Source organism: Aotus nancymaae, unplaced genomic scaffold (genome assembly GCF_030222135.1).
Source record: "Aotus nancymaae isolate 86718 unplaced genomic scaffold, 86718_ANA_hifiasm-v0.15.2.pri h1tg000002l, whole genome shotgun sequence".
Taxonomy (NCBI): domain Eukaryota; kingdom Metazoa; phylum Chordata; class Mammalia; order Primates; family Aotidae; genus Aotus; species Aotus nancymaae.
In genome coordinates this window covers 62,294,582-62,317,371 of record NW_026988413.1, presented here as the reverse complement: position 1 = coordinate 62,317,371, position 22,790 = coordinate 62,294,582, and the positions used below count along the sequence as shown (strand labels likewise).

At 32.1% G+C, this 22,790-nt stretch overlaps 1 protein-coding gene across 5 annotated transcripts in view; it reads left to right on the top strand.

Moving 5' to 3' along the window:
* SEMA3A (semaphorin 3A) overlaps window positions 1-22,790 on the top strand; it is a 497,295-nt gene that overhangs the window by 381,412 nt on the left and 93,093 nt on the right. For all 5 annotated transcript variants that reach the window (XM_064375108.1, XM_064375121.1, XM_064375130.1 and 2 more), the window contains one exon: window positions 21,674-21,767. In XM_064375108.1, the coding sequence (XP_064231178.1) occupies window positions 21,674-21,767 (94 nt within the window). The remainder of the gene's footprint in view (window positions 1-21,673; window positions 21,768-22,790) is intronic.

Genomic DNA, 22,790 nt, shown 5'->3' with positions numbered 1-22,790 from the left:
TAAAATCCTGAAAAAATATTAACATGAAAGAAGATTCTGAGCAACAAGGGAGCCTTCTCACTCACAAAGGAATAATTCCATGTATTATTCCTTTGTGAGTGAGAAGGCTCCCTTGTTTAAGTTACTTGCTGCAAGTAACTTAAACACCAACTAGACCAAATTGCACTCTATGCATTTTTAAATTCTCCATCTACTATTTTATATTCTTATAGTTTTAATGTTGGGTAGAAAGGTGGAAAAATAAATAGAACCATGCCTTTCATATTATTTTCTAAATATGTCAAATTTTATTGTCAAATGTTAATGATTCTATCATCTTTAGATGCCAAAAATGTATTCCTGTTCAACCAGCATACAGACACACACATAATACCATTTTACGATATTATAATAATGATAAATAAAATAGAATTAAGACAGGAATGCTGCCCTTAAGTAACGTTTAGAATTTACTTAGAAACATAAAACTAGCATAGCTGTTAAGCATATTTTCAATAAACACGTTTGTTCTCATTTTGTGATGACAACATGTGGATTTGTAATAAAAAGATAAATTTAACATGTTTTGTGCCCTCAGAACTACATATTTGGGAAAAAAATAAATGTCACAAAGCAATGACTGGTATAATACAGTATGTACAAAGTGCTACAAGATCCCTAAAACAAGGATATTTAATTATGCCTAGGAGTATTTAAGGTAGTTCCAAAAAGGGTCAAAACAAGAATAGGATCATGTCAGCAAATGAGAAGAACACTGCAAGGCAAAGTGGAATAAGAGTAAAACACAATGCAAAAACATAGAGGAAGGCCAACAGTAGTCAAAGAATCTAATGCTGTGCAATAGGTTTTCAGAGATCAGAAGCTCATGGGAATGAAGCGTTCAGGAAAGGATTCAAGCAGGTAGTAGTAACAGCAATGCCAATATAACAATAATGAACTACTGTGCATTGAGTTACTTCTAAACACATTGTTGCATAACTTCTGTGTACCCCCCAACATCTCTACTTAGATGTCCTCTAAGGGAAGCCATCTCTATTTCATTTCCAGTCCCCAACCAAGTTAAATCACTGTCATATATTTTCATATGATATTGTCCTTTCAGAAATAATCATTAAAATTACGTGAATATTGTGAAAGTATTTGTTTAATGCCAGTCTTCCCTACAATACTATAAGTACCAGAGGACTAATACTGGATCTGTCTTACCCACCTGTAGAACTCTAGCCCCTAGCATGAGGTAGGATCACAACAAATACTGTAGAAATGAATGACTCCATGTCTAAATACTATGCCAACTAAGTTATTTTATCTAATTCCTATAACATTTTAAATAGGTAGATGGGACTTCTTGCATTTTATAGTTGAGAAAATTGAGAATTAAAATGTTAAATAACACAAAATCACACATATAAAGAATCACAGAGCCATGATTTGAACTCAGATCCTCATACTAACTTCTTAATATAGTATCTATGTTAAGCTACTGCTAATGGCCTGGAAAGATTTGGATAAATGGATAGAATGAGGTAAATATTTTCATTAAGAATAATACAATAAAAAGACAAAATTAATAGCAAATGTACCATCTTTGTTGCATAATCGAATGTTCTTTACAAACCATTTTTAGTATTACAAAATAGTAGAAAGACAAATTGGATGATTAGGATTAAGCCAAATTATGAAGAATCTTGAAAGAAAATCCTGTATATTAAAAGAGAGAGCTGCTGAGAATTACTGAGTAGCTAGTTAACATGATGAAAGCATGTTTTATTAAGTTTAGTGGAGTATGTGATACAGTAATTGGATGAAGAACGATTGGGCACCGGAGAAGTCCATCAGGAAGTTGGGCAAAAATCTAGTTGAAGTAATCATAGCCAATACTTGAAAGGTGAGTGGGGAAAAAATATATATAAGAGCTCCTTTGTACATGATAAAAAAAAGATTTGATAAAGAATACATGAACCTGATAAGCCAAAAGTGTGCTCCAAGCTTTTAATGCAGGTAACAAATAATGACGATGTTATTGCTAAGATTTGGAGCATCTTAGAACTAGCCTGATGATAGGAACCTGGTGTTTGTAGGTAAGAATTACCTGGTCTTTGAAGATAATGCTTGGTTTTCGCTCTGTGGAGGTTAAGATTGGGAAGGGACATCCAAGCAGCGTGTGACTTAGGCTAGTATTGAGCTAAAAGAAAAAAGAAGGAGGAGAGGTATAAATAGCTTTTAAGTTCTAAGTAATAATTTCAATATTATTGATATTATTAGAGAGATAAAATGGAAGAAAGTCACATACTGAATCTTACAAAAGATACTTTAATTAAGCGGGGGGAGAGGTGTTAAGAAAGAGAAGCAAGTATTAAATGAAATGGAGAAAAAACATAGAAATGGGGCAGAACAAATGCAAAGTAGAGTCAAACCCATACCTTAAAATAGGCACTCAGGGCTGGGTGTGGTGGCTCACGCCTGTAAGCCTGGCACTTTGAGAGGCCAAGTTGGGTGGATTGCTTTAGGTCAGGAGTTCAAGACCAGCCTGGCCAACATGGTGAAACCCCGTCTCTACTAAAATAGAAAAATTAGCTTGGCATGGTGGCGGGCACCTGTAATCCCAGCTACTTGGGAGGCTGCAGGAAAATCACTTGGATCCAGGAGGCGGAGGTAGCAGTGAACCAAGATTACACCGCTGCACTCCAGCCTGTGCGACACAGTGAGACTCCATCTCCGGGAAAAAAAAGGCACTCAGAATTTTAATGTTCAATGAAAATATCAAGTATCAAAAGAAGCCTTGGGAAAACTCCAGGGGAGTTGGAACAAGAAAGTCGTTGGTGTTTTCTTTCATGACCCTCTAAGAGAAGAGTGGAATGAAATTCAGAATAAAGTGTTAATGTATAAGAGGTAATTGACGGAAAACAGCAAGTATAAAATGACTTCTGTTGTGAAATTTGGTGGTGAAAAGAGTCAAATTCAAGAGAGTTTCATCAGCAGGCAAAACAAGTTGTGTGACCACTAAATTTATCTTTATGGGTCTGAAATCTGTTTCCCAATTAATCCTTTGAAAAAAACAGGGCTTATCTTTGTTTCTCAGCTCTGTCATTTGTTAACCCATAGCCAGCAGATTAACCAGGCCCCTGGTTATCATTTTGAACATATGAAGAAACAAGTTAAGACATCTTGTGGCAGAGCAAGATTAGAAATAATAGTTCCTTGTTCCCAGAATATTTCTTCAGTATACCAACCACATCTTTTGTGCTGTGAATTTGTAAAGTTATATATTTCATGTAGCAACAACTCAAACAGTTATACCTGTCTTGGCCATGCATATAATTATTGTAAATTCAGGCATAATTATTAGTTGTGCCCTCTGGAGCATAAGGTATCTTCTTCTTCTTCTTTTTTTTTTTTTTTTGAGAGGATTGTGAGGATTATAAATATGAAAAACAAACAAAAAAATAATAAAATGTATATGTTATCATCAGAAAGGAATAAACAGCCTTAAGGAGGTTAAGGTCATGGTTACACAACTGCAGAGCAGCAGATTCTGGACTCAAAGCCAGGTATACTCATTCTAGAGACTGTTGTAAGATCCAGCACAGGACCCAGCATCTTCCTATGTTCTCAACTTGTGCTTCTGTGGTTTAATGCTTGTACCAGGGAGAGTGCTGGCGAAGGCTGACAGTAGTAGTAGTGACTGTAGTAGCCACATCAACAACAGGCTTTCTGCCTTTGATGTACATGTTTGGGCTCTTTGACGTTACCACACAGAGCACTCACAGAGAATTTATAAGAGCAACAGGGGTAGAAGAGCAAGATAAATAGCATTATTCTGGCCCCTTCCCTGATTCTGTGTGGCTACATATCTTTGGAAGCTGAAACACTAACAATGTGTCCAACAGTGGCAAAAAGAAAATTGTGGGAGCCAAACAGTCTGGGTTGACAATGTATTTAAAGTTCAGTTGTGTATCCCTCTCCCAAAAAAGAGGATATGTCAGAGCTTCTGACTAACAACAAGACTTTTCTTTCCAACAACCCATGCATATGCATCTTTTCCATTTTGCCTCATTTATTTTTAAAAGGACAAGGAAGATACAAAAGTTTAGAGGAGAGCACTGGCTTCATTTAATTTAAAAGGTTAAGAAAGATACCAAAAAATTAGAACAAAACAAAGAGTGTGTTAGAGAAAATTAATTTTATGATATAAATAGTTCAACAAATTGATTCCATGTTTTCTAATTATTTTTCCCCTGTTAAATGTTAATAGACATTTTTATTTGCAAAAAATCATAAATATTTTAACATTCACAGTTGTGCTACAGTTGGTAACTTTAGTGCATGATTCAGGATATTCCTCAGTTTAGATCCTATCATTATTACTCTTGTCCTGGTCTTGCTGCAGTTTTTCACTTCCATGTGTGTTCACTCACTGCTCTCATCTAGCCCACCAGTTTACTTTTTTTTTCTCCCAAAACAGTGTCTATGATTTTATGGTCAGTTTTAAATCCCTGTGTAATATGATATCCTCCTACATCTATGTTCTCATTTCCTATGACACCCCCACTTATCCTCCCTTTGCTCCTCCTAAACTTCAGTGCATCCACTGATGTAGTTAGCCAAGAAAAAATATTGTTTTCATTCCAAATGAAGCATCCACCCTCACTAATATTGACACATGTTTAACCCTTATTCTTAACATTCCTTGAGAAACCCATATTGGTAGATATTAAATTACACAGATACCCTCTTTATTTGAGAGAGATTCCTTTCTAAATGTATATATAAAGAAAAAAAAATTCACTTACCATTGTGATTAGATCATTACCTTATTTTGTTCAAGGTCAGAGATTTTGACTTAAGCATTAGGATATTTTAGGCAAATAGGTATTATTGTGACTTTTTAGTAATCAGCTGGAAAGCTAAGTTATTTTTCCTTACACATACTAGCTTGGAATCAGCAATATTTTAGTGTCTGCAAATAAAGAAGAGTTAGCTTTCAAATACATGCCATAGCAGGGAACATACATTTAAATGATGGGTAATTAAGGTCAAATTCCTGAAATGTTGATTTTTGAAAAACCACATAATAAGTAGCTCTCTAAAAAAGTATTTTGTCTTTTTTAAAAGGAGGACTTTTTTATAATATCACATAGAATTATCATATTTATTTTGCTAGCTATTTAATATACTAAATTTATTTTGCCCCCAAATACTTGCAATCTCAAGTTAGCCATGAGGCATTCTAAACAAAATAGAATGGGAATTATTTTATGATTTATGCTTAGGAACATTGGAGTGACTGGATTACATTATAAATGATTTTACTTAATTGTTAAATATTTATTTTCAATTTCTGTCTCTGTTTTACTGTGGAACAAATGGACTTGTCTCCTTTATATTTTCAAATGTTTCTGAATGAAAATTTATAATCCTGCATAAATTGAATTACAATTCACTAGTTAGAAATAATTTTCCTACTGTGTCATTGTTATTGCCTCTGCTAATTTCATAATTATTTTCAAATAAAACATAAACATGATTTTATCTTACAGCTATTTGGCCATTCAAAACAATTTCATAGACTAAGCAGAAACAACAGCCAGGTATTCATTGTCTGACCTTTATAATCAGTTTTTAAAAGCATTATTAGGAAAATAAGTAAATAAATCATTCTTAGTGACTTGAAAGGAATAGAGAACTGTAGAAAAATTATAAATGGTTCTGCCAGATTAAACTCAAAAATCAAAAGGCATTAAACAGGTATGACCAGATGATATTGCATTGAAATTGTGCTCCTTCTAAGCCTATCCTTTGGGCACTGCTTGTATGATCAGTGATGCTCAGCCAAGCAGAAATCTGTGCTTGAAACAGGTCAGCAAAAAGAAACATAATATAATTAGTAGTGACACTTGAGATTCAGCTGTTATTGTGAATGGAATAATGCCTTGTATATTATTAACTATGAACTTAGAATAAATATAACAATAACCCACAAAGGTTACCATGGGAAGAGTCAAATTATTTAGTGGAAAAGATTCTAAAACTTTGAATCTTGATATTGAATAGTCACTAAATTTCTCTGAACTTTAGTGTTTTTATACATTTAGATGGATTATATAAAATGTTAAGATAAAAAAGTCTTTACTACTTAAAAGTCATGGTTATTACTTAATCTGAGTCAATAATTATTTTGGTATGGTTTGCATCTATATACAATTTTATAGCAAATTTTATTTTATTTTATTATTATTTGTTTTGTTTTGTTTTGAGAGGGAGTCTCACTCTGTCACCCAGGCTGGAGTGCAATGGCAAGATCTCTGCTCACTGCCTTCCGGATTCAAGCGATTCTCCTGCCTCAGCCTCCTGAATAGCTGGAATTACATGTGCATGCCACCATGCCTGGCTAATTTTTGTATTTTTAGTAGAGACGGGGTTTTACCATGTTGGTCAGGCTGATCTCGAACTCCTGACCTCGTGATCCACCTCTCTCAGCCTCTCAAAGTGCTGGGATTACAGGTGTGAGCCACCGTGCCTGACCAGCAAAGTTTAAAAGAAATATGGTGATGCTTACCAGAGGCTAGGAAGAGTAGTGGGAAGAGAGATTTGAAGAGGGAATGGTTAATGGGAACAAAAATACAATTAAATAGAAGGAATAAGATTTAGTGATTGATAGCACAGTAGGAGGACTGTAGTTAACAATAATTTATTGTATATTTCAAAACAACTGAAAAGGTAGAATTATAATGTTCCTAACACAAAAAAAATGATGAATGCCTAAGGAGATAGATATCCCAATTACCCTGATTTATCATTACACATTGTTTGCTTGCATTAAAACATCACATTTACCCCATAATATGTACAACTATTTTGTATCCATATAATTAAAAAGAAACGTGGTTTCAAATTAGTATTCAATACAGTAATAGTAAATAGCAAAATACAAATATGTGTGTAAATATATATGTATAAATAAACCATCTCATATAAGGTGTCCATCATTTAGTGCCCTTTAATATACATTTAAAGATAGGAACCCTTGTTGTACATTGGTTTATTTACCAAAAAATTTCAATTAATCGGTTTTTATTTATTTATTTATTTATTTTGAGACGGAGTTTCACTCTTGTTACTCAGGCTGGAGTGCAATGGCGCGATCTCGGCTCACCGCAACCTCCGGCTCCTGAGTTCAGGCAATTCTCCTGCCTCAGCCTCCTGAGTAGCTGGGATTACAGGCTGCACCACCATGCCCAGCTAATTTTTTGTATTTTTAGTAGAGACGGGGTTTCACCATGTTGACCAGGATGGTCTCGATCTCTTGACCTCGTGATCCACCCGCCTCAGCCTCCCAAAGTGCTGGGATTACAGGTGTGAGCCACCGCGCCCGGCCCGCCAATTAATCGGTTTTTAATCAAATTTGGGCCTGGTTTACATTTTGACAATCTAAGTTTTTAAAATGTTGTTATTTATTACTGTGAAGATAAGTGTTGAGTGACTCAAATTCTGACATAAAATTTAGAGTATGAAACGTCTATTTTTATGATAATTACTGTAATACAGGTATAAATATCACGATCAATTGGCATCATACATTATCTAAGTGACCCTGTAAAAAGGTGACAAGATTTGAATGTGTGCATTTTTAGTTGTACATGACTCTGAGATGATGATATCTGCAATATTTTAATTTTGCCACAATGCCAAAATTTAGTTTTTCTACTGACTGTTTTGTGAGTCTGAATAATAGCAGTAATTTATAGAAATTATTTGAACTGAAAAGCTAATAACATCTTTGACTTTGCTTACAGATATTCCATATTCAACATGCTCCTAGGTTTTGCTTAACCCTCAAGAAAGACCTTGGGACTAAATTATTACAAGTTTAGCAAAATATAACCTTTCTTTTTAGATTAAGGAGCAGTGTCTTTATGCATGATCATAAAGATGATTTAAAATATATTTCTTTTTCAAGTAGCTTTTGTTGTATTTAGTAATAAAGAATTTCTGCAATTATGACTATAATACTAGAAGTTACCTTAATTTCTCAGGAGTTACTACTTCCCAGTGAACCCAATGCCTTTTTCATTATCTTTGGCACTCCTCTCTTATGATCTGTTAATAGCAAATTAAGTTCTTTCCACTTGCCACTTGACACTTTTTGCTGCTCATTCTTGCCATTTAACTCTGTAGCTAGCACATACTTCGAATAAATAGTTCACAATTGGAAATGAAAGAAGCACATATAATATGTTCTCTTTCAACATTATATACCTCTTGCTTCTGTGTACTCAAGGACATGTCAATATAATAATCACAAGGATGATACAATTTAGAAGAGAACTACATTAAAGGAAAACCATGAGGCAGACAGAGAAGGTACTGAAAAGGTAAAATTTGTATGTAAGTCATTTTCTTCAACTACTTTGAGGCAAACCACACTTAACTTTTTTTCCAGTAGCGTTATAAAAAATAAAAATGAGGAGGAGAGCAGAAATTAAAAGTAAAATGAGGAAACTGTTAATCTGATAATTAACTGTTTCTTTATTCTTAAACAACATACATTGTAGTTTTGTGTGTATCTAGATGTTTAAATAGTTGCAAGCAAAATTTAAAGCATAGGTAAGAGATTATAAACATTAAGGCATATTCACATTTATATGTTGCTTAAAATATATGTGAAAAAAATATATAGAATATATTTGTACATTTGTATGTATATATGCATATATGGATGTAATAAGTAGTCCAAAGTAATTTTTAATATCTGTATATTCCCATCCAGTTTATTTATTTGCTTGCATAGTTTTTGGGGGCTAGCCAACTATGATTGTTTGTATTACTCATCAACATTGATAACACATAAGCTTGGGAAATTTTTACCAGTTTTTTAAATTCAGTAGTACCTAGAGAATTAGAAAATATAAATTTGCTAAGTTTATCTTGCCTATCATTCCCACATCAGTCCATTCTTCAGGTTGGATCATTCTTCTAAATACAGATCTATATCTAGATCTAGTTACATAGATAATAAATATATATTAAATATATATGCAATGATCTCATATAGATATAAATCATGTGCATTCTTTCTTCAACTTATTTAAACCTCTTGCATTGTTTTATTTTGAACAAATGTAACACAAGCTATGTAGGAGTATACGTTATAACTTTAGTAATTCATTATTTTTACTATTTTCATATTTTTGTGTTAATATTGTCCCACGTGTAAACTTTTAAAGTTCTTAATCACAGGGATTAAAGTATATTTTTAAAGAATTGTAAGTTGCCATTAGTAAGCTGAGTAAGATATCGATCAAACTTTCAACTACTCGAAATAATTTATAATAAAGATTTAATATGTTTTCTCCAAATGAAAATATAATTTGGAATGATAAATGTCCAATAAATGTGAATGGTAATTTTAAGCTGGCAGTATAATGTTTAACATCAAACATTGTAGTTATAAAAACAAATTAAATGCTTGATTCATTCTAGATTGTGTAATTATAATTTTTTATTTGATGCAAAGATGTCTTGCCCCCTAGATAAAAATTTTTACCAGTGATATTTATTAACAATTCAATTATTAATTATAGTGGATTATAAATAATGACCTAAAAGCCAGTTCAACAGGTAATACAGAATATCTCTCTGGTGATTAAGTTGATAGCAAAAGAAACCACTTAATATCTAGATAACTATTTAAGAACTGCTCAGCCTGTATTTTGCAATAATTAAATATATATCCCTATAGTTCAACATTTAATTTAGACATAGATATTTGAGAAAGTCGGGGTGTTTTTTTTAATAAATAAAACAGAGACATACTATTAAACAGCAGTATGTGTTTATATATATACATGCCTATATAATGTAATTTATATATGTAATTATAAATAAAGCAATGAGTGAAAAGCTATGGAGATTTATGATACTATGACAATTAAAGCAGAGTTTCAAATCACTTTGAAGTTCCCATTAACTTCCTTGTCCAACCATGATTAATTGTTAAACTCTATAGTACCTCCACCATGAGGTAGGAGAGCATGACCACAACCCTCTGAAACCTTTGCTATTTGAAGTAAAGCTAAAGCATGGCAATTATTTAGGAGACAAACGGAGTGTAGTTTTTGAGATCAAATGAGTTCCAATGCTTTAGAGGGGTTGTAAACTCAAATGTCTACAGTGGTCACACAGGTGATATAAAAATATAGGAACGTATTAACAGTTTTTTTTTAAATGCAAAATAATAGGGAGTAATTGAAACATAAAATTGTCCCTTGAAAAGCACTTAAGTCTCATGAAAAGACATTCAAATTCAAGATTTCACAACTCTGTCAGGTAAATAAAGCCTACCTCTGGCCTAGATTCAGTCCATGTACTGTCAGTTTAAGGACTTACATAATGGGATACAAACACCCTACTTATTGTAATATATGTCTTGTATGGTCATTGTACAAAATATTTAAAATAGAGAAAAAAACATATAAATAGAATAAATTCCCAAATCCCATATGTTAAAGACCTAATATTTTAATGCATTTTCTTCAAATTGTTTCTCCACACATTTTAAATAGTGGTCACAACATTCCATATTGCTTCTGCAATGAAATAGTAGAATTATTAATTTGAGTTACATATTGAATATAAACATCTATTTTAACACCTATATTATAATCAATTACATAGACAGGCAGTACTTTGCCATTCCCCCCAACTGGCATTAATTATTTTTTCAATATTTTAAATACTATACCCCCGCGATGAACTTCTTGCTTTGATTTTTTGTTCTTTTTTCTTTTCATAAAGATATATTTACAGAAGTAAAATAAGTTAAATTGTATGGATATTTTTAAGGATCTTCCAGATTCCCAAATTACTCTCTAAAATGTGCATTATCTCTAAGAATTGACAGAATTGTCTCTTTCCCAGAATAACTTTGTCAAAATAACAATTATTTTTGAAGTCTTCGCTAATTTGCTAAAAGAAAATCATGTAGTTACATCATACCATTATGACAGAGCTTGAATGACAAGGCTTTGCTGAAACAAAGTTTGGTATAAATAAAATGTTAATCTTTGGCCTCATCACTTCCCAGATGGCATCTCTGAAAAAATCTTGAAATGTAAAGAAACCATATGACTAGATTCCAATTCTTTTTACAGTACATATGCTCCTTTCTGTTGACATATTTACATTTAGGTTGATAAAATTTCCCAGTGGTGTCTAATCATGGATTTGACAAACACGTTTATAAAAAGAAGTGGCAAAAAGTAATAGCTTTACTTTCACAATTTAGGACTGAAAACATTGATGGTTTAAGAAATTATAAGATCACAAATAAAAGTAACTGTGTTTTGAATGCAGAAGACTTAAAATGCACTTATGGAAAGATCAAGTCAGTTGTTTCATTACTTTACTTTTTGTGGACCATCGATTTGCTTTTTGACTCAGCTTACGTTACCAGGTCTCACTGGGGCAAAATGTTGTACAGTAAACTGTTCATGTTCTGGACTTTCTCATTCTAGCCAAGATAGGATTTTCTCTTTCATTGTTATATACCTTGGGAGTTAACAGGCATTCATAGCTGAATAATTATACCATGGCAGGCATATAATATCTGTATAAACTCAAATTAAGCTCCTATTAAAAACATAATCTGCATGAAGTTTGAATACACATGCTTTCTGTTTTCCTTAGTTTCTACCATTAATTTTAATGATGGCAAAAAGCAGATGAATTATGGCCCCAATGTTTATTTGGGGAACCCAGATAAATTCAGGTACCTTAAATTTAAGAGGGCAAATCCTATTTAATCCAGCTCTAAAAACTGTGTGCATGTACATATTATTATTATTAGAATGGGAATGGGTAACATGATACTAACTTTTCACAAACTTGAAAACAAAGCGGCTTTATATATTTTTGCAAATAAGGTAGAAAATATGTTAATTCATTCTATTTACCTTTAATATATTAATAGTATAACATGAAGACCACATTAAATACACCATTATCTGTCATGGTCAATTCAGTTTAGATGAATTCAGGGCCTAACATATGCTTGAACTACAGGAACTGCAAAATTATGTTAAGAGACAGTAGATATGGTATAATAGCACTTTATGTCTGAAGTGTATCCGTAAAGTAACATAGTTGAGTAAATCAAGTACAAAAAAAATCAGGTTTTTATGATCTCGCCACTTACTACCGTTTCTGGAAACAGGTTACCTGGCTTTGCTACAAACCAGCTAAGTGAAATTAATCATGACTTGACTTTTTCTCTGTCTCTTTGCTACTTTATCTACAAAGTGGAATAATCACACCATGTATTTCAGGGGATATTATGAGGATAAAAAAGTAACTACCTACAAAGCACTTAGGAGATTGTTTTTGGCTAATAGCTGCTTAATAGATATTAGCAATAATTTTTCTATAAAATGAGTTATTCACATGCTATCTATCATAGCAAAGATATGCCATAAGTGTACCATAAATGTATCTGTGGTAACAAATTATGATTAACTAAATTTCTATAGCTTTTACTTATGCTTCCTTATGTTAATATGTTTTTATTTCATTTAATACTGGAATCTATAGAGGATTTTCATTTCATAGATAAAAATATTGACACATCAAATATATTTTCAAAACTTGTTTTAGAATATACAATCAATAATTTTACAATGAGGCGCGGAATCTAGATTTCATAATCGATAAACCTAACATTTTTACTACACGTACCATAAAGGTTAAATAATGGGAATATTCTAAGTCAAGGAAAGCTGTACAATGCCTGGAGACAAAAATATCAGAGGTAAGATTTCTGTTATAATAGAGAAACACTTGAATGGATACAATAGAAATCGAAGTCAATGGCCAGGCGGAGTGGCTCCTTCCTATAATCCTAGTACTTTGGGGGACAGAAGTGGGCAAATCATTTGAGAACAGGGGTTCGAGACCAGCCTGGCCAACATAATTAAACACCATCTATACTAAAACTGCAAAAATTTGCTGGGCAGTAGCACAGGCCTGTAATCCAAGCTACTTGGGAGGCTGAGGCAAGGAGAATCACTTGAACCCTGGAGGCAAAAGTTGCAGTGAGCTGCCAAGATGGCACGACAGCACTCCACCCTAGGCTACAGAGCTAGACTCTGTCTCAAAAAAAAAAAAAAAAAAGTTAAAATTAATGAGGACAGAGGCAAAGCATTCCTACTTAGATCAGCTTTCTGGAAATGTTGTCTAACTCCATGATAAATATTATCTTTCTTTCTATTTTAGATTCTATTAGAGAATCTCCAGAAACAGAGGTTTTAATCAATAAAAAAATTCTAGCCTAGATATAACTAAAAATCAATCATACATATTATGAATATTAAATTGGATTATATTTATGTAACTGGAATAATTTTATTACTTAATAGGTAAAATGCATTTTTGTCAAAATGATTATTATATAGTTTCTTTGTAGTTGCTAAGATTTTTTTTCCTGAAATGTAGAGTTTTTGAAAAAATAGTGGCTATTATTTGGGTAAGCATAGTAACTATAATTATTGATTCAAAATATTTTAGTAAACAATGACATTTTTAGATTTAAAACCAAATATTATAATTATTATACATCTAAAACTACTCAAAACTATTAATTAATATAAAAATAAGTTAACATACTCAGACCTAAATTTTCATGTAGGTACACATCTTGCTTAAACTTTTATCTTTCACTGAAGTTCTTTTTTCATTTAATCATAGTAACTTCCTTGCAGCAACTTATTGTTTGTTTTATTGAAGGGAAAGGTAAAATTCTAATGGAATATGGCTGTAAATCATGGTTAAATCTAAGGTAGGGTTAATATATTATAAACAAGGCAGAAAATTATACTTTCTTTATTCATGTGACTTTATATTTTAAATTCCTCAGCACTTGGTGACAGAGATCAGGGTTACATGTCTGTGCATCTTTCCACAATGTATATTGTTAAATAACTACTTCTGACAGACTAATTTTATGAAGCTTATAATTAGTAATTGCTTTTATATTCTTTTGAAGATCCAAGGACTCTTAATAGCTTGCAACTTTGACATAACTGTGGAAAGTAAGGAAATTTCATACAGGCCAGGAAACCAAGTTTGAGCAATTTGATTAGCAAAAGAAAGAGGGCTGAGGTTCAACAAATGAATTTATAAAAATAAGTGAATTCCACATAATAGTATGTAGAGAGTGCAAAGGAAAAGGGATTTTAAAAATCTGGATAATCTCTGTATTTATTTACAAGGATGGAAACAAAGAATAAAAGCAGAAGTAAATGTAGATGCTCAGAGTGATAATACCTTAAAATTGTACCGTGTTATAAATGGAAAGACCTTTGCATAACTAAATTAGAACTTCTTATCATGACTGCATTAAAGTCCATAAATTTTTAAGATTGCTGATAAAACGTATGTATGATTTGCTTTATTTTTTAGCATTTTTTTTTTTTTTTTTTGCTTTTTTAAAGCCTTAGCTTTGTTGGAACATCAAAGAGGACTCTGATGCAACAGATGTTAAGAAACATCAGTTAAAGAAGTTAAGTGACTTGACCAAGTTGCAAAATACAACACTTAAAATTCCTTTAAACTGCCATAATGCATAAAAAGAGCTAATTCTCCCCTTCCCAAGCTATAGCAAATCGTTCTTTGCCTGCTACCCGGCTTGTGTGCCTCTAAATCATCCCTGTCAGATTCATCATAATATTGCACCTCTTTGATGCTATTGTTCTGCAGCTAAAATTATCCCTGTGTCACTGGCACCTTCTGAATACAGACTCACTTGCTTATTTTGGCATAGAAAACTTTCCACATTTTGGCCCCCACATTTATTTTCCAGCCTCATCTTTTAATATATGTATATATTCCTCATTGTCCAAACTCAACTTTATGTTATTCTTCAAGTATGAATTATATTTATTTTCTTTGGAAACTTTGCTGGTGCTATTTTCTCTAGATAGAATCATCAGTCTCCCTGCTTTCCTCTGCCCTCTCTCTCTGGACTCTACTGGCCTCCTGCACTCACATCAAGTGGACACAGACACACATGCCCACATCCACACACACCAGTCTTTCTACAAAGTACATTTTCAAATACTCAATCAAATAAAGCTATTGTTTATATACTAAAACAGATTATTCGCTCTCCCCATATTGAACTCCTATGGTTTCCAGTTTCTACTAAAATTGTTTTAGTGTATTATACATACACTAAAATAAAATTATTTCTACAATTTTAATGTATTGTTTAGTGTAAATAATATTTATTTGTGAATCCTGCCTTTTTATATAGTAATTAAAACCATGTCTTTGGAATAAGATATCATCAAGTTCTTACTTCCTCCATTATTAGCTTTGTAATATTATATACAAAATGTCTCAGTTTTCTCATCTGCAAAGCAAGCGTTATAATAATAGTAGGGTTGTCATGAAGATTAAGTGAAATAATATATACATAAAGTTTTAAGGCATTATTAACACTTAAATGGTAAATGAAAATAGCTAACAAATAATTTATAAACTCTGTAATAGTGATGTGATGGATTATTGTTATATAATTTTTGCTTACTTTGTGGTATACTTCTTGAGATTCACAACTAGATCTTTCACCTCCATATTCCAAATACCTATATAAATCTTACATAGTAACAGCTCAGTATGTATCTACTGAATCATTAATATATTAGTGCTTCAAAGACTTACAAAAATTAATAAAGTTTCTAAAATAAATACAGTGGTGAATCAAAAATATATATGTCCTTAAACAGAAATTTATATTTCACAAACCTAAGCAGCTTCTCCAGTTTGTTCCTCTACTTGCCTACATCCCAGAGCTGTCTGCAGTAATTTCTATTGAGTAAAAATGGTCAGGAAAAACACTACTGGAATGATGACTTACACAGGAGATACATTACCTTAATTGGAAATAAGTTTATGTTCTGCAAATAAATAATTTGATAATTTTACCCATCAGTGAGATTGACCCTTATGAGAGGGGTAATATTTATTGATAAGCTTAATATAAAAATCAGTTGAAGAATTACAAGGCCCAATGAAAATTAAAAAGGAACAAGATTATAAAGATAAAGGGACTTTAAAGTTAAACTATAGGTTTTATTTTTAATCTTTTATAACAAGAGTAGACTGATGTTTGAAGTCTGTAAGCATCAATAACATAATAATAATAATAACACACATACCACCAAGATGTTAAGAGTATCATATTTCCCAAAATTCACTTTAAAACCCGGTAATATTTAAATTTTGTAGGCTAACATCCACTACACAGTTGTGTTCATATCTGTGCCCCATCCTTAAGTTATTAGCTCCTAGAGGCTAACTCATTAGCTCCTGTATGTGCCTTTGCTATTCTTTGTATGTAGTTTTTGCAGTCTTTTCCATGCATTTACTAATTTTTTCACTCATTCATTGATTTCTTTTATGAGCTTTAACTCAGTGCAAAGCTCTATCTTTATATTGGAAAGAAATGTAGTTAGATTTGTCCCTCACCTTAAAAAAAAATCTCTAATAGAAAAAAGGAATGCATGCATCACTGAATATCAAGTTTGAAGTTTAAAGAAAATAACAGAAGAAAGGTATGAATAGATTGCTATGCAAGTTCCAGAGAGAAAACACTTTTTTCTAATGGGGAAAATCAATGAACGTTTAATGTACTGTGCATCATAGTCTAACCTTTACATAACAGGTAAAATTTGTACCTGCTTAGATTAGGAAAAAGTGACTCCAAGTGCATTAAAAATGACAAATAGGAAAAATAGGGTGTGTAATTGTTCATCTGTATTGCCATTAAATACCACTTAGCATAACTCCTGCCCCCCCTAAAAAAAAAAACCCCAAAAACTAAACTAATGTTTTCAGTATGATCTCTCCTTGTAGGTTTAATGGACTTTTTCTACTACAATTGTGGTCTAATGTCAAATTTTCTCTTCCTTGAGGTCCTCTGACTGCTGACTTTATATTGTGTGCTGCTAAGGGCACAGGATTCAGGATTTGGATCTGCGTTGTTCAGTAGAAACTTGCTGACAATGGAAATATTCTATACTTGACTTTATTCATTATGGAAGCCACTAGCTTCATTTGACTATTGACATCTTGAGATGTGGCTCATGAAGCTGAGGAATGGAATTTTTCCTTTTGATTAGTTTAAATTAAATAACCACATGTAACATGTGACTGTAGCATTGCACAGTATAGATCTAAAGTCACCTTTTTAGGATAAGTAAATTATGGATAAATTTGATCTACAGAAGGATCTCTTTTGGTCAAACTGAAATATGGCATAATATTTCCTTTGAGATCTTGTTACACTCTTTATTTGCTGAAGCCAGTAGTTTCACTCTGTATAGTTGTTGCCTGTGTACTATTATTAATTCAAGTATGTACAAAGGAAGACTAACCACTTATATCAGCAGGAATCTCTGAAGACTTCCAGCAAGTGACTTTTGAATTTCATCTCAAAGGAAAAGAAGGCCACCCTCAGGTTGGGGGCTGAAGGAAAGGGTCTCAGGCAGAAACGAGAAAAACAAAGCATGGCATGACTGGGGAATACTCAATAATTCAATATAACTGGCATCCAAAGTGTCTTTTGTGAGAAACAGAAAGGGAGAAAATGCAATTTGAAAAAAAAAATCATAATAATATACATTCTAATACTGTCCACTGTTACTTGTCACATAATTTTATGAAATTTCCCACCTAAAATAGTCATCCTATCACAAAATAAAAGTTTCCTTTCCTTTCCTTTCTTTTTCTTTTACAAACGTCATTTATGTTTTAATCATTAAAACAACTAAAATTAAAACTTTGTTACCTAAATTTATGACTTGGACAAGATTGAGATTCAGAAAATTTATTGCCATGAAGTCACCAATGGTTTATAATTTATAAGACTTCGGATTAGACATTAGCACAGTTATTATTTCCTCTAATGCCTTACCTCACCACAGTCTAATAACATTCAGGAAATCCAAAAGACAAAGGGGAAAGAGTGGTCTTGAAAGCTAAAAACAGTCGTTGAAAAGTGATGCAATCATGTAATAAAATATGGCACAATAACTTATATGATATGCTCATAGCATCTGCTAAAGCAATTAGAATCCATGTAGCTGAAGTTTTATTCATATATTTCTACAGTGAAAACTGTTTCAGCCCAAGTAAGACATAGAAGCTATGCAGTTTAATTGTGTACACTGGTCTTAGGATTGTCAGTCTTATTACTTGCATATGTGATCTATTTTACACTCTTCCAAAACAGAAATCCACTGGGTAGCAATCAGATTTCAAAAGTCCTTCCAAGTAAAGCCAGATAGTGGTCTATGTGCTATTTTCTATATGATAACGTAGGGTGTTAATATGCAATTATATTAACATTATTTGTTAATGATAATTCAATATCTTCACACATCTAAATTAAGGTCTTGCTCATTAGATAATAGAAACAGCAATATTAGTGTCTCTTTATATCAGTGACATTAAATTTATCAGATATATTAAAGAGGATACTCTGTTTTAATTGAGTATTTTCACACACATTCTACGTAAATATAAGTTTTAGAGATTCTCAACAAATTATTTTAATGGATTGGCAGTTTAACGCATTTTGAATGAATGCCACATATTAAGAAAAATAATGTATTTTCTCTTATTTAAATTATTTTTTCTGGAAATCTTTCCAACTAGCTTCTCATCTACCTAAAAGAAAGAAGAATTTTCAGTGCATTGTGGGAGGTCAAAATATTTACATATATTTCAAACACACCTTATGATTTTAACTGATACAGATATAGGCTGGCATTTCCACTGTGACATAAGATATTTCAGTCATTGTAGAACAGAATAAGTTTACTGTAACAACTATAAACAATGGTTAAGGGAAATTAATAAATCTGTTTCAAGGGCATGCTAAGCATTTTGTAAACATTATTACCAGAAGTCTTCACTTCAACTATGAGATTTTCCTATCTGCTTATTACAGGAGTCTGAGTTTCAGAAGGGTGTAGGAACTTGCCTGAGGCACAGAGCTAATAAAAGACACAGCCAGAGATAACACCCAGTTCTGCATGATTTCAACATCCTTAAAGCCCATTATTACATGTAATGGGCATGAATTTTACACTACAAACATGTGTAAGAAATGTCATTTTATCTCCCTATCCAAAAATCAAATTACATTTATTTCAGGTCCTCATCTCACTAGACTGGAAAGGAAATTCAATTTATTTGGATTTTCTATGGAATCACATAAGAATATAAAGATTTACATGGTAGATTTTCAGAAATTTGCATAAGAGTTACATTAAAAGGAAGCATATTGTGTATCAGTAAAAGATGACTAACTTAGTATTTATTTATGGGGTTGAACAAAAAGGAGGAAAGAAAAGGGATGCCAGCTTTGAACACATTACCTGACACCATGACGAAGGATAGTTTTTCATCTTCTCTTGAACCATAACTGACATGCTTAACCTCTCTTCCTATGAGGTCTGATCCTTTACCTTGTAAATCAAATGCTGCATGAGATTGGAAGTACTTCTCATCTACCTTGGCACTGTCTGATTAACTTGGACATATGATCCCAGACATAAACATGTTATGCTTTGAGGGAATAGCGCTTCTGTCTGTGTCAGTATTGTAAAATGCCTTACCAAGTACAAGAAATGTTATCAATATTTATAACAGTACTTTCCACCACACTAGCACTTTGTTCTGCTGCTGCTTTTAATAGTTACATATACAAATTTTAATATTTTTTATGAATTGTGACAATAGAGTATAGGTATTTTGTTTCCTTTTTGCTATTTCCTAAATTTTAATCAAAATACATGTATATTTAGATATTCCTTTAATGATTCTTCTAAGCTTTTGAATAGAATATGTCATTTCATATAATTTTAACATTTAAGTGCCTATGATAAATTCATATTTGTGAAAAAGTTTGGAATTTGGTGATTTATATAATCGTCTTTATGTAATATTTCTTTCACATTATGTTAGGAAAGTTGAAAATTATAGCAACAACCTGTATTAATTTCCATGTTATTTTGTTATACTCGTAATACAGACATTATTAATAGAATAAAACTACATTGTATTTTTAAAATTTTGCTGCTTTTAAAATGTTTTAAATAATTTAACCCTTCCAATTAACTTGTGAGGTTAAATATCCTTATCTCTGCTGACATTTTAGGACCAGAGGCTCAGAGACGCAGAAAACCAGAGCTAAGTCTGGTGCCTGGCTCATGGCATTTTCCACTGTAACTTAGTACAGTTCTGTGAAATCCCATAAATTATTGCACAGTATAGATTTTAGAACTAAGCTAAAGAAATATCATTGCTGCAGGACAGCTGTGTACCAAACCCAGAATAAATGCAAAGAAAGAATAATGGAATTGATAATTCTCATTCACAGTTATAAAAACAAGAGCACTTGGAATTTCTTCCTTTTTTAACTTCCGTCCCTAATTCAAATGAGATTTAAGAGTAGTAATTTGAAACCCTGCCATTAGTTCCATCAGAAATATTAAATGTTAAATAAAATGATCCTTATTGATCATAAAATGGACACCATTTACTATCCCAAGATGGTAGAAAATACTTTTATGTGAATAGTAGAGAAATTGCCCCCCCCCATAAAAAAAGCTATTTTATTTCAGTCTGTGGACAATTTAATGTGCTACTGGAAAAAGCATACATATTCTGATCTAATTAATTCCCAGGGCACTTGGTTCTTAAAAGAACGCTCAGCAATATCCCCAGATTTACTCCACTGTCATATATAGATTGCAGTAGGTAGACACAGTGACAACAGGGTCTCAATCAGGAATTAGTTATTTCCTTATCAAGATTTTTGTTGTCACACTTTCCTGGACACATTCTACCTTGAGACATGTCTATTTTTTATATGTAGTCAAAAGTTCACTTCTGCTTCGGAGTACTTAGGGACCCAACAGAGCAGGCTTTCACCTGGTAATAATGTGCTTGTTATTCCAATGACACCACCTCCAGGCATACTACTCTCCTAACCTGGGATATTTCCCTCTTAGAGAGGTGAATGAGGCATTTGAGGTACTTCACCTGCTGCTGATGTAACTTAAAAATACGCAAGAAGCATGCAGGCACCAAAGATGTATGAAGAACATAGTGGGGAAAATAAATTTGATGGCTATTTAGCATGTCTTCTGGAAAGTACATATAGACAAGATTGTGTAATTTATTCTAGTCAACTAACGTAGTGAATTGCTATTTTTCTTTTCTACAAAGAAAGGAAATGAGTCATTTTATTTAAATTTAAAATTCTTTCCTCAAAGACCATTATGATAGATCTTAACATACTTATGTGATAAAATAATCACTCTTCTCTTATCATGACACATCCTGTTCTTTATAGTTCATTTGCACGTTATTACTTGCAATGTGCTAACTACTACTAAAAATCATTAAGCTAAGTAGATATTTGGCCAGTATTGCCTATTTTCAATACACTTGATTTATTTTGCCATCTCAGAAGTTTGCACAAATAAAAAAAAACACTTGTGTTGGACATGCATGAATACTTGACATCTCTCTGATTAACTGATGTGTTGAAAACACTTCTTTTTATAAATAAATGAAACCCTTTTCTCTTTCTTTAAATCTATAGGACAATATTTTTAAGTTGGAGAACTCACCTGTTGAAAATGGCCGTGGGAAGAGTCCATATGACCCTAAGCTGCTGACAGCATCTCTTTTAATAGGTACGTAGTCAACAATCAATTAAACAGTGAGTTTTCTATAGATAACAGATTGCATGTTCTTTTTTGTTTACCAAGATTTTCCATTATTGAAATAATGATTGTTTTAGAAGGACATTGGTTGTGATATCTTCAAATGTTTGAAAATGAAGAAGAAACACTAAATGCTATTTTGCTTATTGCACCATCTAGTCTGATTATTTTTAATTGAAATGGAATAGGGTCTTAAAATGGCCTGCTCAATTACTATGCATCCCCACTTGGCAGAGCTGGCAGAGACCCATTGTGTTCCCTTGTGTTGACTCATCTTAATATCATATTACATATATTAATTAGCTAAGGGAAGATACATTCTGTATTCACCATTTATGACAGTAGCTCTTCTTTTTTATAAAATCTAACAAAATATTTAATGTGACTTCCTCTACCTTTTTCTGAAACCATCTTCTTTTCTAGTTTTCTCCTCTTTTCATTTATGAAAATAATGAAATGCTTATAGTTCAAAATAATAGAAGTAGATACAAATAAGGTAACGCTTTAGTCTGTATTGAAAGATAAAGAAGTTTTTCCAGACTCTCTTAACCACTTCTGGACTGGAGTTAAATAAATATACAAACAAAAAGTGGCAAATTGTGAAGTAATTTTTAAAATTTTTATTTTCCCTTTCTTATATCTTTTTTTTCTTTTTTCTTTTTTACATTTTGAGCATACCAAAAACCTAAAACATAAAAAAATTCTGGGTCATGATTCTGTTCTTGAATGTATTTTTCTACATAATTGTGTAGAAATAATGTACCTTTTTTGTTTTCATTTTCCCTAAAATATACAAAAATATTTAATAGCACAACAAAATAATAATGAAACTTTTCAAATCTAAAATTTCTAATTAAATCTGAAATAATCTTGATTAAAAATTAAATTTAGGTTATCTGATGTGTCATAAGTTTATAGTTTTCCATCTTTCTCTTCTTATACATAATGTTTTTTCCTACTCAAGAAAATAAACATTAGTCATATTGACTGCCG